At 42.8% G+C, this 15069-nt stretch overlaps 1 protein-coding gene and 1 long non-coding RNA gene across 2 annotated transcripts in view; both read right to left on the bottom strand.

Annotated features, from left to right (window-relative positions):
* The window catches only part of CHD6 (chromodomain helicase DNA binding protein 6), a 208287-nt gene that overhangs the window by 55367 nt on the left and 137851 nt on the right, over positions 1-15069 (bottom strand). The window contains exon 18 of the mRNA XM_082430010.1: positions 1008-1172. Within this exon, the coding sequence (XP_082286136.1) occupies positions 1008-1172 (165 nt within the window). The remainder of the gene's footprint in view (positions 1-1007; positions 1173-15069) is intronic.
* On the bottom strand, positions 2859-15063 carry LOC309645393. The gene is made up of 2 exons (XR_014254860.1): positions 4521-15063; positions 2859-4179 (listed from the first exon to the last, which is right to left on the bottom strand). It is a non-coding gene; the product is annotated as an uncharacterized lncRNA (long non-coding RNA).

Genomic DNA, 15069 nt, shown 5'->3' with positions numbered 1-15069 from the left:
CATTAAAACTATGCACCACTGAAGAGAATATATTTAATGTTTATTTTATGTTTTAGTTTGAGTCTGTATCTTTAAAAACCTCCAGATGTACCAAATGAGCTAAAGAATAATGAGTTATTCATTATTAAATAAATACAACAGTATTGGAAATGATGTCATTTCTTAACTAAAGAAAGGATCCCATGCCAAGTGTGATCTTCTCAACTGCTTGCTGAAAACAGGAAATGGGAGTTCAAAACACCCTTTCCTGGTTCTAATTAAGAATCTGGTTCTCTTTATATCAATCACAGAAGGGAATTCCATGACTCCCAGCACTGGTAACTTGAAGTATTAAACTTAGCAACACATGCATAGCTAAGAGGATGTAGAACATCTGGACTAAAGACAACTCAGAAGGGCCAGAGATTAAGGAGATATTCTGCTTTGTTTGCCTAGACTTTAATACAATTCAAGAATCTTAGCAGCAATTTTTATCCCCTCTGGAGGGGGAAAAGAAGATTGTATTAACTGCCATATTTCAAGCTGATCATTCATTCATTCATTTTTTTCACTGATCATCATGCACGGAACGTCTTTAACATGCCAAGTATTGTTTGGGGTGCTGGGTAAGATAAAATAGCTCACCTTCAGGGAGCTCAAAGTCTGTAGTATGAGATGAAAAGCATGGTGATAATTTAGAGTTAAGTGTTAAGATCTACTGATTTCCAACAGGCAATGTGTAAAACTCTATTTACTGAAATGTTACTGCATGTTGGGCAATCCTACCACCCAACTGCTCCTACGGATTCCTTTACTCATCTATAAAATGCAGAGACCTGAACCTGAAATACCCTCTATTGCAGGGAATTACCCTCTATTGCAGGGAATTACCCATTAAAGATGTGCGGCCTGACTCAATTTAGTGAAAGGGAACCTTAAAACAGCTGTAGGAATGAAGAATTCACAGAGGCCCTGGGCTGCATGATAAATTCTTCTCTAGGCTCGAAAGCAGGTACCGGCATACTCACTCCATTCGTGCTGCCCTTTCGGTTGATGTCCTGAAGGACAGCCTTGTCCAGACCCAGCTTCAGGCTGGCCTTGTCAAACATTTCCCGCTCGTAGGAGTTCCGTGTAATGAGGCGATACACCTTCACGGCTTTACTCTGGCCTATCCGGTGACATCGGGCCTGAGCCTGGGAAGGAAGGAGGGTCACACACATCATGTCACCAGACAGAACGGTAGCAGCCCAAGGAACGGGGAAATGCTTACATTCCACGTGGGGTGAGTGGCTGGCTCTCACAGTTACGAGCCATGGGACTGATTGTGGAATAGAATTCACCCAAATGCCAGCTACCACTTCAAGAGCACTCATTTCATTGCCCGCTATTTACTGAGTGACTGCTGTACGCTGGGACAAAGTGATGAGAAGGAGGTGACTTCCTACCCTCCCTAGCCTGTGGTCTGAGTGCAGGCACTCATTCCCAGGATGCTGTCTCGCTCTCTGGGGAAATGTCTCCCCCAGAGCAAGCAGCACCACTTCTTAAGTTTTCTCATTTTACTACAGAAATTTTCATAGACAAAAGTATAAGGACCTCTTATGGTCACTCTTGCTTCATCTCTGCTATGCCTCTACCCTCCAAGATTACTATGAAGCAATCCCTTGGCATCATATCGATTCATCCTCACATATTCCAATATGTATTTCTAAACATAAGGACTCTTGTAAAACCTATTACCATCGCTATACTTCAAAAAATTAATACTAAGTACTAACTATCTAGTGTTCCAATTTCCCTGCTTATCTCATATATATTTCTTTAAGTTTGATTGTTTGGATCAGGATCCAAATAAAGCCCATGCATTGAAATTGGTTGATATATCTCTGCCTTTGATCTCTCCTTTTTTCCAAATGCCATTTATTTGTTGAAGAGACCAGGTATCTGTCCTACAGTTTCTCACAGTCTATATTTTGCCGCCTGCACCGGCTGTGTCACTGAATAGATTCCTCTGTTCCCTTTATTTCCTCTAAACTGGAGTTATACCTTGAGACTTGATCAGGTTAAGATTTTACCTTTGGCAAGTGTAATCCATAGTTGGTATATAAATTTCCATCAAAAGGTACATGATGTCTGGTTGTCTTTCTTTTGAATTGATGATCATTGCCTAGATCCATGATTTCATTAGCGGTTACAATTCCCCTCATCAATTTTTTGGTTACCCTGATGTACAGTTAATATAGGAGAGACAAGCTAAATGTCTGATTCTTTCTCTTTATTTAATGTTTCCAAATGAACACCCTCCAAAAGTGACTAATGAAGATTTTTATAATTAGTTTCTTAAGGAATACAATGCAAGTACGCATTTAAATAATATTTGTACTATTTTTTACTGCATTGCTGCTTTATTTTTTTTAAATAAATTTTATTTATTTATTTGTTTATTTATTTATTTATGGCTGCATTGGGTCTTCGTTGCTGTGCGCAGGCTTTCTCTAGTTGTGGCGAGCGGGGGCTACTCTTCGTTGCAGTGTGCAGACTTCTCATTGCGGTGGCTTCTCTTTGTTGCAGAGCATGGGCTCTAGGCACACAGCCTTCAGTACTTGTGGCACGCAGGCTCAGTAGTTGTGGCTCTCGGGCTCTAGAGCACAGGCTCAGTAGCTGTGGCGCACGGGTTTAGTTGCTCCGCGGCATGTGGTATCTTCCCGGACCAGGGCTCAAACCTGTGTCCCTTGCATTGGCAGGCGGATTCTTAACCACTGCGCCACCAGGGAAGTCCCTGTTTCTTAATGCTGTTCAAATATGGCCTATGGAAAACTCCTCAAGTTGGCTCCTGAGTTCTTTTGACATGATTCAGTCAAATATGGAAAGGAGGAAAACTATGAAAAATTCTGGTATTATATTTGGAGGTATCAGTATGAAGTCACAGTTAGGAGTGTGTGTCTGTGTGTGTGTGTGTGTGTGAATATACACATAGGTAAAGAAAAAGATATGGATATGTCTGTATTTATGTTTGTATGTTATATCAAAGACCAGCAGTCTCTAACAGCTCCCTTGCTTTTTGGTATGACAACATGTTCCATGCTCCCATTGTATACTTCCTGCCCAGACCTGGATTCAGCCATTTTTTCAAGGAGTCCAAGAGTTTCCTTCAGTAGGAAGTGGCAGTAGAGACAACAGTCTGGATGCTCTAGGGATGCTCCCTGCCACTAGGTTGGTCATTGTTCCTGGGCCTACTCAGTGGGTAAAAGTAGAAGCGTTTGTGTGTGTGCAGTGTATACGATCATGGGCACACAAAAGACAAATTACATCATGAAATCATACTGATATTTTAATTCAAATTTGAGACTACGGGATTTTAACTTCATTAACTATACATCTGTATCGCTTTTTAACCATGTAGAAAAGCTCAGTTCTTAACCATGCCAATATTATTACTCATTTGATTTATCCCGCAAATACATAAAATATCAGAAAAACAGTATCATTATGATCACCACCGAAACATAATTACTGAAAACAACGTAAGGTTTACTGCCTTCCCACCCTGGGATATATCCCACCAAGAATGTACAAACTCCAGTGTTTTAAATACACACTTGCAGATAGGTTTCTTTTTCACAGTGGCAGGATCAGCAATTCTAGCACACTTTCTGTGTAATCTAGGATTGAGCAAATGCGTAAATATACTGAGGGTAACAGGAGCCAGGGTTTTCACTGTTGAAAAAGGAAGTTACAAATATGGAAAGAAGAAAAACTAGAACAACTCTGTGGCATTAGAATGGATTTGGAGGTATCAGTATTAACTCATGGTTAGATGTGCACATATGTGTATAAAACCACACACAGACATGAATGTGTGTGCATTTGTTTATGTAGACACATGCATGTATATACACACATATACATATGAATGCATGTTATGTATATATGTATGTTTATTCCCTGTGTGTGTATGTATGTAGTCTAGCTGTGTCCACTGAGAGGGCCTAGAAGCAATGGCATCCCAGTAGCAAAGAACATAACGAACCCTCAGATCTTGGTTTCTAAACTCCATTCTCCATAAGAGAGAACAAGGCATGTTAGAGAAATGATTAATTCCAGGGCCAGGGTAGTCGAAGTATAGGATGAGCCTGAAACATATCACTGTGCCGGAATGTAAGGAAGTACTCAAAGAGTGATGGAGACGCATCAAAATAACACCTGAGTGCTTCCCTGGTGGCGCAGTGGTTGAGAATCTGCCTGCCAATGCAGGGGACACGGGTTCGAGCCCTGGTCTGGGAAGATCCCACGTGCCGCGGAGCAGCTGAGCCCGTGAGCCACAATTACTGAGCCTGCGCGTCTGGAGCCTGTGCTCCGCAACAAGAGAGGCCGCGATAGTAAGAGGCCCACGCACCGCGATGAAGAGTGGTCCCGCTTGCCACAACTAGAGAAAGCCCTCGCACAGAAACGAAGACCTAACACAGCCATAAAATAAAATAAATAAATACTTAAAAAAAAAGTACCCATTCTTAACATATTAAAAAAAAAAAAAAAAGTAACACCTGAAACCTAAGAGGCTTCTGCTGGTTAGGTCCAGGACTACCTGAACATCAAAATAAATATTGTATGGAATATAACCCACTGAGTAAAAGAAGAACCCGTGAGTACACACTGACATAAATAACTGATGGGAGAAAAGGGAAAACTCTTCCTCAGAGTAGAAAGTAACTGAAAAACGTAGAATGACTGTTAGAAAATCACCACTTTGCAACCATAACAGTGATGACTGATCCAGGCAAAAATAATCAAAGGAAACTAAAACCAGTGGGTGGAACTCTGATGAGGAACAGGAGGATATTTACATAGTCTCAAAGTGTCTCTCCAAAGCTACTTATTAATTTCAAAGGGAAAAATAGCAACTTCACAGTAGAGAAATCCGGCAGACGCCACTAACTAAGGTCAAAGTACTTACTATCAACAAATGGACATCAAGTTCCTCTTGACGTGACACACTGAGAAGGACATATCACTTCGAGGTATCACTAAACCTGAACTCAATCCTGAGGAAATACAGACACAAAATAAGGGCCTATCTACAAAACATCTAGCCTGTACCCTTCGAAGACGTCAAGGTCGTGAAAGGAAAAGAAAGATCAAGGCACCGACCCATTAAAGGAGACATGAGAACTAAACGAAGTGGGTGATCCTAGTTTGGATCCTGGGGGAATAACAACTGTAAAGAACGTTGAAAGAAATGATAAAATTTGAATATGGACTATGGATTAGAGATACTATTCTTATTTCTTTTTTCTGAGAACTGAACCCTGGTTATATAAGAGAACGTCCTTGCACTTAGGAAATACACACTAAAGCAAGCACTCAGGGGACAACTTACTCTCAGATGGTTCAGACAAAAAGTGGTGTGTGTGTGTGTGTGTGTGTGTGTGCACACACATGTGTGTAGGTCTCTGTATGTACTCAGAGAGACAGGAGAGAGTTAGGGCAGAAGTGATAAAGTAAATGAGGCAAAATGTTAGCAGTTGGTGAATCTGGATAAAGGGTATATTGGAGTTGCAAACTGAAATTATATCACAATGAAGATACTGAAAAATGAAATACAAACATTTCAGCGTAACTCTTGGGGTTATGCTGTCCACATCATACACAGCTAGGTTCAACTGTTTCATTTCGCTTTTGAATTTTAGGGATTGATTTTTCCCACATTAATTTAACCACAATGAAGGGGGTGGGAAAGAAAAAAACTAAACCAAGTAACTTTGGAAATTGGTATTTTGATTATATACTTTAAGACTAACGACCTATAAAACACTTCAGTCCAATACTATGCACAGGTAAATTTATTTTTCATAGAATATGGGTTAGTAATTCTGAAACTACTTTATGCGTATACTAAGATTGAACAAATGAGTAAATGTACTGTGTTATGACAATGAGACCAGGCTTCTCACAGCCAGAGAAAGGAGTTACGAATTCGGAAGAGTGCAGAAGGCTAGAAGGAATCCTGTGATGTCGGACTGGAATCAGAAATCTCACTACAGATGGATAGATAGGGAATAAATACAGAGGTGTGGTACCAGTGCTTGTGTCAGTATGCACATCTATATTTCCTAGTTCTGTCTGCTCAGAGTCTAGAACCAGTAACACTCCAGTGGCAATGGGCACACCTAGTAGCCAGACCTTGGTTTCTAAATGCCATTCTCAACTAAAAGGAACCAGGGAGCCTTGGAGGAATAGTCAGTTCCATGGATACGGCAGGAAAAATGTAACATGAACCTGAGTGTCTTGTGGTGCCAGAAAATAAGAAGTGCTCACAAACTGACAGGAGCATGTCTAAAGGACAGAGGAGCCAACCTGAAGGGCCTCCTAATGACCAAATCTGAACAGCAAAATAAACAATGTGAGTAGTGGGTTATAACCTGTAACATAAAATAGATATCCAGGAATCCATACCAATACAAATACATAAATAAATGGGGGACAAAGGACAGCTGTTCTTTACACTAGGATTCCAATTCCTACTGTAGAAGGAATGACTGAAATAGAAAATTACCATTTGCCAAACACCATCGTAATAATTACTGAAGGCAAGAACCACTGATGAATGCTAAAATTAATAGGCAAAAGTATGATAAGAGACAGGATATTTATAGCATCTCAAAATATCTCCTCCCAACATACTGACTACGTTTCAAGGTAAAAATAGTAACTTTACAGTGGAGAGACCTGGCAGACACCACCTCAACCAAGTCATCAAGGTTAACATCACAAGTAATAAGACATATCGACATCACATACCCCCTGAGAAGGCTATAACATCACTTCTATGATATTCTTGCCAAAAATACATAACCTCAAATCTGATCATGAGAGAAACATCAGGCAAACACAAAGTGAGAAACAATTCTACAAAACGGCTGGTCAGTATCCTTCCAAAGTGTCAAGGTCACGAAAGCTAAGGAAAGACAGGAGATGCCACAGATTGGAGGCGGCTAAGGAGCTGTAACTTCTAAAGGAGATGTGAAATCCTGAATTGGATCCCAGACCAGAAGAAGAACACTGGTAGAAAAATGAAGGAATCTGAACAGGGTCTGTATATCAGAGCACTGTATTGATGTTAATTTCCTGGTTTCGATAATTACACTATGGTTATACAGAATGCTAACATTAAGGGAAGCGGGGCAAAGGATCCTAGAACTCTGCACTATTTTGCACCTTTTTAAAAGTTTAAAATGATTTCAGAATAAAAAGTTTTTAAAAGATTTTGTTTTATAACGCTATAAAATACTTAAGATGGTTCCAAAGTCAAATATACAAAAAGGCATATTCAGAAAAACTAGCTTCTATTCGTCACTTCCCTGTTCCCTCACCGCCTCCCCCCAAGAGGTAACCATTTAAAATGAAGGTTTTTGTTTATCTTTCCATGGCAGGGGAGACATGACAGACAGACAGACAGACAGCCTTTTTAGATAAATGCTAGCATACTATACATACTTTTTCCACCTTATTTTTTTTCACCCAACAATATATTCAGGAGATGACTCCACAGCGGTATGCAGAGATATTCCTCATTCTTTTATCAAAGCTGAACACACTGTTTTAGGCAACAAGTCTCCTACCGATGGACAACTAAGTTCTTTTGTTTTTGGCTATTACAACTAGTTGCCACACCTTCTTTTACTATCTTTAGTGACTGTAAATCTTCATTATTAGGAGAAAATCTGATGAATAGCTCTGGTAAATAAAGGAAGTGATCAAGGTAAATAATATGGTTTGTGGAAACTATAAGGCAGTAATAATATGTGGTCATTAAGTACTGACACTGATTTTCTTTTTTTTTGGCTTACCTGGTGTTGAGGGCAAATTACAAGAGGGAGTTTAAGAAATATTCTGAGCAAAGGTCTAATAGAGGAGAGCTACAGACATCACTAATTTATTACCTTCTTGGAATCCATATCTCCATTTGTCCTCAATACCAGAACTCGGACTCTTATACAAGGGCAGCGATGTATTCATCTGAAACCATTTCCAGCCTCCCAGGGCTGGCGAGGTAATACAGTTCTGGACAATGAGATGTAACAGCAGTCTATCAGGGATATCTGGAAAAGTTCTGCTCTCTTGAAAAAAGTGTCACACTTTCCTTCCTTATTTTTCCTACCTGGGGTTTGAAGTATCCATCTTGGAACCAAGAGCGTGTGAACCACACTCACTGAGGATGGTGGAGCAGAGAGACAGAAGGGACCTGGGACTCTCATGTCACCATGAAGCCACCTCACTAGTCCTGGGATACACAGGACTGGAAAACAAACCTCTGCTGGGGCTGGGGGTGGGCAGGGGGCACTGTCACGAGCAGCTAGATGGTACCAGGAGATAAACACATGCTCTACCAAGATGACTTACCTGAAGGATAACAGGATGAGTCCTGCCACATTTAAGAGACTTGTCATTTTACAGTCAAATCTCATATATTCCTTATTTTCCTTTTCAGAACTCACACACACAAAAATGTGGTAGAGAGAAACATTGAGAACTAAGTCAACAACTGAGGTGAAGCGCAAACAAAACACACCAGCAAAGGTATAAACACAGAACCTTTGGAGCTAGACCACCAGTAGGAGGCAGTGGTGCTACCCCTTCCTCCCACGGCCCTCCATCGCAGGGGAAATTACAGAGCTCCAATGCTCTCCTGCATGATTTGTAGGCACCTAGTTTGTTCTGTACTTTTTAACACATTTGAGGTGAACAAAAGCCTACAAGAAACAAGTAGTCAGGTTCAGAAAAATTTTAAACAGATACAGATCCCAATGCCTGTGATGGGTAGAAAGGCGGAGTCTCCAAACAGTGACAGATTTCCAACTGATTCCAGCCCTCAATTCACTGTTGTCAGGTCCAAGTCCAGAACCTTACACCACGTCTTTACAGTCACGTGAAAATTAAATAGCTGGTACAAAGAACCATGCATAATGTTGATCCCTCTCTTGACGCTTATATTACTCTTTCAAATTATTAGTTCTATTACATTTTAAAGGTACATTTTCTTTAATACTTTGAAATACTATTTGTACCTCAATGAAAATCTACATCATCAGAGAGGTTAAAAAAATTACCTATAGTCCCACAAGAACCCAGCCACGTCTAGCATGCTGGGACACTTCCCCAGTTCATTTTCTACACGTGAGTATTTTATTTCAAGTCCAGCAATTTCACATTTCTCCTGGTACGCTGAAAGTCTGTATCCGCAGGCCACCTACTCATCAGAAGAGGAATCAGGGGCTCTCAGTGCAGTATGGATCAACGGGTACTGAGAAGCTGCCCTCCCTCAATTATCTCCTTTGCAGGCCTACTTTGGAATCTGAAATTTCCAGCTCCAGATTTATTCTTTGGGGAAAGGTATCAACCGCCTCTGACAATGTAAACATCTCTGGGAAAGAACGCCGATATCTGCTCATTGCACTGTACTTCCACTGTGTGCTTCAAAAGCCCTGAGCACTTTTCTTTCCCCAGGGCCTGGCCTGGTGTGTAGGGCTCAATAAATGTGTCATAAGTCAGTCAAGACCTGGCTGAGAATAGGAAGGAAGGAGAGGCAAGTTAACAGCATGGGAAAAGGGAGCTTTTGGGCAGCAGAAAAAAGGAGCAGGGAGTGAGAAAGAGAGGACACTGAAAAGAGAGGCAGGAGAGTACTTAAAAGAAACTTGACTCACTTTATTTGGGACTGACGCTGTACTGTGAGCACCTGTCCCACCTGCCTCAGGTGTGCCACCGACGCTCACCCCACTCTAAGTCGTCACACTTCTTGTTCCCTCTGTCTGGAACATTCTTCCTACTGATTTTATAACTGAAGATCCCCGCCCCCATCATTTAGGTCTCTGCTCAAATGTCATCTTTTTGAAGAAGTCTTCCTACACCACCCTCTACATCAGGGCGTCCAATCCCCATTATTCTTAACCTGTTTCGTTTCTTCGTAATAAGTATCGCTATCTGGGACTATCTTACTTATTTTTCCTTGTTTTTTCCCTGCCTGCTCCACTAAAATGAAAGCTCCACGAGAGCACACACCATGGGTCTCGGTCACTGCTGTGTCTCCAACACTTTAAACAGTGCCCGGCACATTCCAGTGTTCAACAAACATAACAAACATTCACTGAACGCCCGGACCATGTAAAGGAGCACTCACGAAGTCTTACTTTCTCCTAGCAAAGAAAAGTAAACTCAATAGAGTTTAGTCGTCCAAGTGCGGGCATACATTCTACCAAGCAAGAGGTGGTGCCAGCAATATGATGGCGGCAGAGGAAGTGGCAAAGGCAACCAGCACCTCTCCTTTCTTGGAGCAGAGTGTCAGGCCCCCAGCTCCTCAGGCTGGATTCCCTCCTCCCTTCCAGAATCCTCGGCACAGGCAGGAGCTGCATTACCCTGTGGTTGTGCTCTCGGCTAGGACACCTGCGCCCAGGCTTCCTGAATTCTCCCTTCGGGGACAACCTTATCCACAGGAAGGACAGGACCTGGGCAGTGCTACCACTGTCACCTTGTGGCCTCTGCAAGGGTGGCACGGTACCTTGCTTTTCCCACAGGCCCACTCAGCCCTCAGAGCTGGCAGCAGTGAGAAGAGGTAAAGAAAAGAAGTAAAGAAACCAGTTTTTCACTGCTCTTTTCCCTTCTCAGGCTACGGTAAGCACCCTTTGCCATTTTTTGAACTCAGGGGTCACAGGTACTATAGAAAACCTACACAAAACCTGCTGCAGCTGACGTACCAGGACTGAATCACAGCTGTCCCTCCTGGGTGAAGGCACAGTTTGATTTTTCACACACACTGATGCTAACACAGACATGTTCAAGGTTTGAGAGAGGATGTGGCATTTACTTAATGCTCTAGATAAGATCTCCCTAATAAAGGGACCTAAAAATTGGTTTACTGGAACCTACTGCCCTGGAACCTAAGGAACCTGTGCCTTCACTTGTCTGGAAAGGGGAGCAGGAGGATTGGGGAAGGGCTGATGGAGGAGATACTAGAGCAGGAGCCCTAGTTCTCTGTCCTCGTATTTCCAGGAGGGAATGTCGGCTCCCAGGTAGGAACACAACAGTCTCTTTCGCCTCCTTCCTCTCTACTCCAAAGGAGTGACTGATCTCATCAGTGAAACGGGAGATCCGGTCCGAGCTCCTATAGACTCACCAGCCCCCCCATCCCCTGAGGAGGGCAGAGTCCCCCCCTCTGTCACTGCAGGCTTACCAGGACAGCCTCTGCTCTGCAGGCGGCGGCCAGCAGTTCTCAGTGGGCAGGGTTAACTGTGGGATGAGGGTGCGCAAGTGCAGGAGTCCTCGGAAGTCTAAGTCTGGCTACAGGTCAAGCTGTACCATCTAATCCACCATCACAATTTATTAAAGCTGATGCTTTGATCCTTTGCACTCCTGGGTCTATTCCTTAACTGGTTCTTTTGGAGGCAAGGGAGAGAAATACAATTTACTGGACTCCTCAGACTCTAACGAGACCAAAGGAAACAGGATGACATCCAATGTCATCTGATTTATGAAGACCTAGGTTTTAAAAACATATATATTTCTCTAGCAAGTCCTAAGCCTCTAATTCTATCCCCAAAGCACAGAAACCCCCAGCAAAAAGATCAGAAGGCTGAATGAATGAACTTTTATTAATAACGAAAAAGCACCAGAAAAGGTAACTCTGCTCTCTGACTTCCAGCTGAGTTTTCAGACAGTGCAGCTCTGTTCCACAGCCATGGAAGCTGGCTTGTCTGCAGGCCTGCCTCAGGGACTGGGCTGAGCCCAGCCTCCCCCTAAGCAGGTTGGCTTCCCTGTCAAGGCTCGGAGGGGGTCTGCCTAGGGGTCAAGAAGCAGTGTCCTGGCACTGTCACTGCTTCCCCATGTTGTCCCGACTCCGGAAAAGCACGGACTGCACCACATCTGTCCAGGCTGTTTGAGACCAGAGTGAACACTTACATGTTCTACCATCTGAACTTGACCTCTGGAGCTATGCTAAAATTCCACTAGGGTAGAGGGTAAGACCATGCTCATAATGGGACTCTCTTTTCGTGGCCCTGATGTTTATATCAGGTAGCATGTGCTTCAATCCACTCACAGATGAATGTTCTATGCCAAGCCCATCTTCCAAAGGAAATACGATCATCTTGTATCAGAGTAGGAATTGTGGTTCTTCAATAACCATGAAGAACTAAAGATGACTGTAAGCTTTCATTCATTTACAAAAAGTAGCAGAATATGTGCATATGTGTGAATGACCACGTGCAAGTTAACATGACCTAACTTCCTAGCAAGGACAGTACCAGGGAGCCGCCTGGTTGAGTTTTCTGCTCTGTTAGGGATAGGAATGCATTTCGCTGATTTTCACAGCTGATTTAGCTGCAGTCCTGTGAACCACATGATGGTCTCAGCGCCCTGCTCTCCAGACTCCGTCTTCTACATCACATTCACAGCACGTGGGTGAAGGGCAAATGCCAGGGAGAGTGTGCTGAGTGTGCACCATTTGGGGGGTAGTCTCCAGCTCCCGTGCTCTCCTCCCCATGCCAAGCAAGCCGAGCACCTAGCTCCGTCTCTGGGGGCAACTCAGAACAGCCCACCCCGCCAATCCCACTCCCCAATAACCACAGACCCAATTCCCTGCCCTAAAATTACTCTATTCTTGCCAATTCTTTCATTCCTACCTAGTCTGGTCAGACATCTCAAAAATAAAGGAGGGTTTCCTCTTGGTTACCAAGCTGTAAATAAAAATAACCAAAAAAGCAGCCAGTCTGGAAGACCACAAGTTGAGGAATTCTAACTCTAACGTGGACCTGGGGCTGTTCATCGACACCATCACTCATTTACCTTCTGCTACGTTCTTCTACAAGTGTTCTCCACTCCCAGCTAAGTCGCCCGAATGTTCATGGTCTTTGTTTCTCCACTGAGGTTGAGCATTAGAAGAAGTTCAGAAGCTGACTTGGCAAACAGAACTCTCACACTATCCAATTTCAGTTTGGACTTCACTGTTATTCCTTTATTCATCTCCTGCTACTCCCCCAGCAGGGGCCATTAAAAACGGCCATTCCAAAGTTGCTCCCTTCTCCCCAGACCCTAATTCTGGACAACCCCACCCACCCCATCTGGCTGGTACACAGACAAATCAATCACCTCAGAGGACTTTACCTTCTCCTTCAGGCCTGGACATTCTCGTTCTTGCTTTTTCCATTTCTTGGCATTTCACCTTCAATGTCTAGACTTTACTAGGTGAAGCACGATGATTCCAAAATCTTTGCCTCTGACAGTGACCTGTCTCTAAATGCCAGCCCTATGCTTTCAGTTTTTCTCCTGAAAGTCCTTCAGGCATGCCCAGCTAACATGGCCTCCAAATGGCCACCCGTTTCTCATATCATCACTGGCCCAGGTTCCAAACCTCACAGTCAGGTGAGCACTGCAAAGGAGCACAGAACTTTACAGCTGTCAAGAACGTACTACTTAAGGAACCATCTGTCTCAGGGTTGGCAGACACCTTCTATAACAGTAAATATTTTAGACGTTGTGGGCTATGAGGTCTCTCTTGCAATACTCAACCCTGCCACTGTAACATGAAAGCACCCAGAGATAACAGGTATACAAATGGGTGTGGTTATATTGCAATGAGGCTATTTTAAAAACAGGTGGCTAGCCCACTGGCAATAGTTTCCCACCCCCTGCTCTACATCACTATCCTAATTAGGTTCTTCCTGGTGACCTGATCAAATAGTCTCTACTGATTATTATTACTTTGGCATTGACTATGCTAACTCCTTTAAAAATTGGTTATTCATCATATCTAGCAACTCATCTTTGACCGAAATATCCCGTCACCAGAAGAAAGGCCTGATGGTGAGCTGGCCATAGCCACTGATTTTTCAAGTTGGATGTTGAACACAGTGCCATAGAATTTGTTTTACAATGATTTTTTTCCTGCGTTTTACCCAGCTGTCACCAACATAATAATTTAGAGCACTGGTTTTTCAAATAGTAGATTGTTTTCTTCAAACAAAATGTTATTTTGAAACTCGTTAAATGAAAAAGACAAAGCAGAACGGCTCTGTGTGACATGGTAGGTGGGGAAGAAGCCCAGATACCCATCACCTTAGCTCCTTTTCTCTGCATCCCTTCCCGGCAGTATCCCCTAGGGCACCTCCTCAGTTTTGTGAAACAGCAGCCTGCAAACTTCTCTTATCAATCACCGGTATCATGAAAAAGGTTTTGAGGTCCCCACCGCTCTCTGAGCCACACACTCACGCTCTGAGTATCAGCAGATGTCCCGAGATCCAATTCACACTCAGGATGAAGTTTGTTGTTAATGATAATGGATGTAAAACTGTCATCTAAAATAGCCTTCTTGACAAGTTAGAATCTTTTGGACTGACTTATTGTGCAATCTGGCTAGAATGTCATTGTTTTTACTTTCACACGGGGTTGATGAGGAATTCTGAACCAGAAGTGTTAGCTCTGTCATTTGCTTGTTTACACTTGCTTTTAAAATGTATTAGCTCCCATCTTTGCCATAATCTTTTCAAGCCACCATTATTCAGTTTGGTTAAAACGAGCAAATTTAATCTGCAAATACACTTAACTGGGCCCACATCAACCCTACTATGCTGCATTCATTGGAGAGCAAATGAACTACTGGGGAAGCCTCAGTCACCCCTGCCGCACCAGGGAACTTTCCTAGCCCTCTGGGTCATCTCATGTACTGTATACGACATATGACCACCTAACAAACAAAGTGAGTGAAAATGCCAGAATCAATCCGTATGTCAAGAATTAGAGAATTAGTCAAGCTTCGTATCTTTATGTCTGATAATAAATAGTAGTTCCAATCTACATTTGGAGGCTACCACTGTGAAATACCATTTGATTTGTAGTAAAAGGAAAGAACCACTTGGATTAGTGGGAAGGCTCGACATTTACTTTTTACTCAATTGTACCCTGACCGAGGCCCTAAGCCTGCCATCTGGCCGAAGCCATAGCAATAGCATGGAGCATGGCAGACACTCTCTATAGCTAAGCCAGGCCCTGTCATGATGTTCTTGGATTCAGGGACAGCTAAGGCAAACAGCAATCATCCTAATGGTT

This window comes from Balaenoptera physalus (assembly GCF_965194825.1).
Source record: "Balaenoptera physalus genome assembly, chromosome: 16".
Lineage (NCBI taxonomy): Eukaryota > Metazoa > Chordata > Mammalia > Artiodactyla > Balaenopteridae > Balaenoptera > Balaenoptera physalus.
The sequence above is the reverse complement of the archived record's forward strand: the minus strand, read 5'-3'. Positions and strand labels throughout refer to the sequence as shown.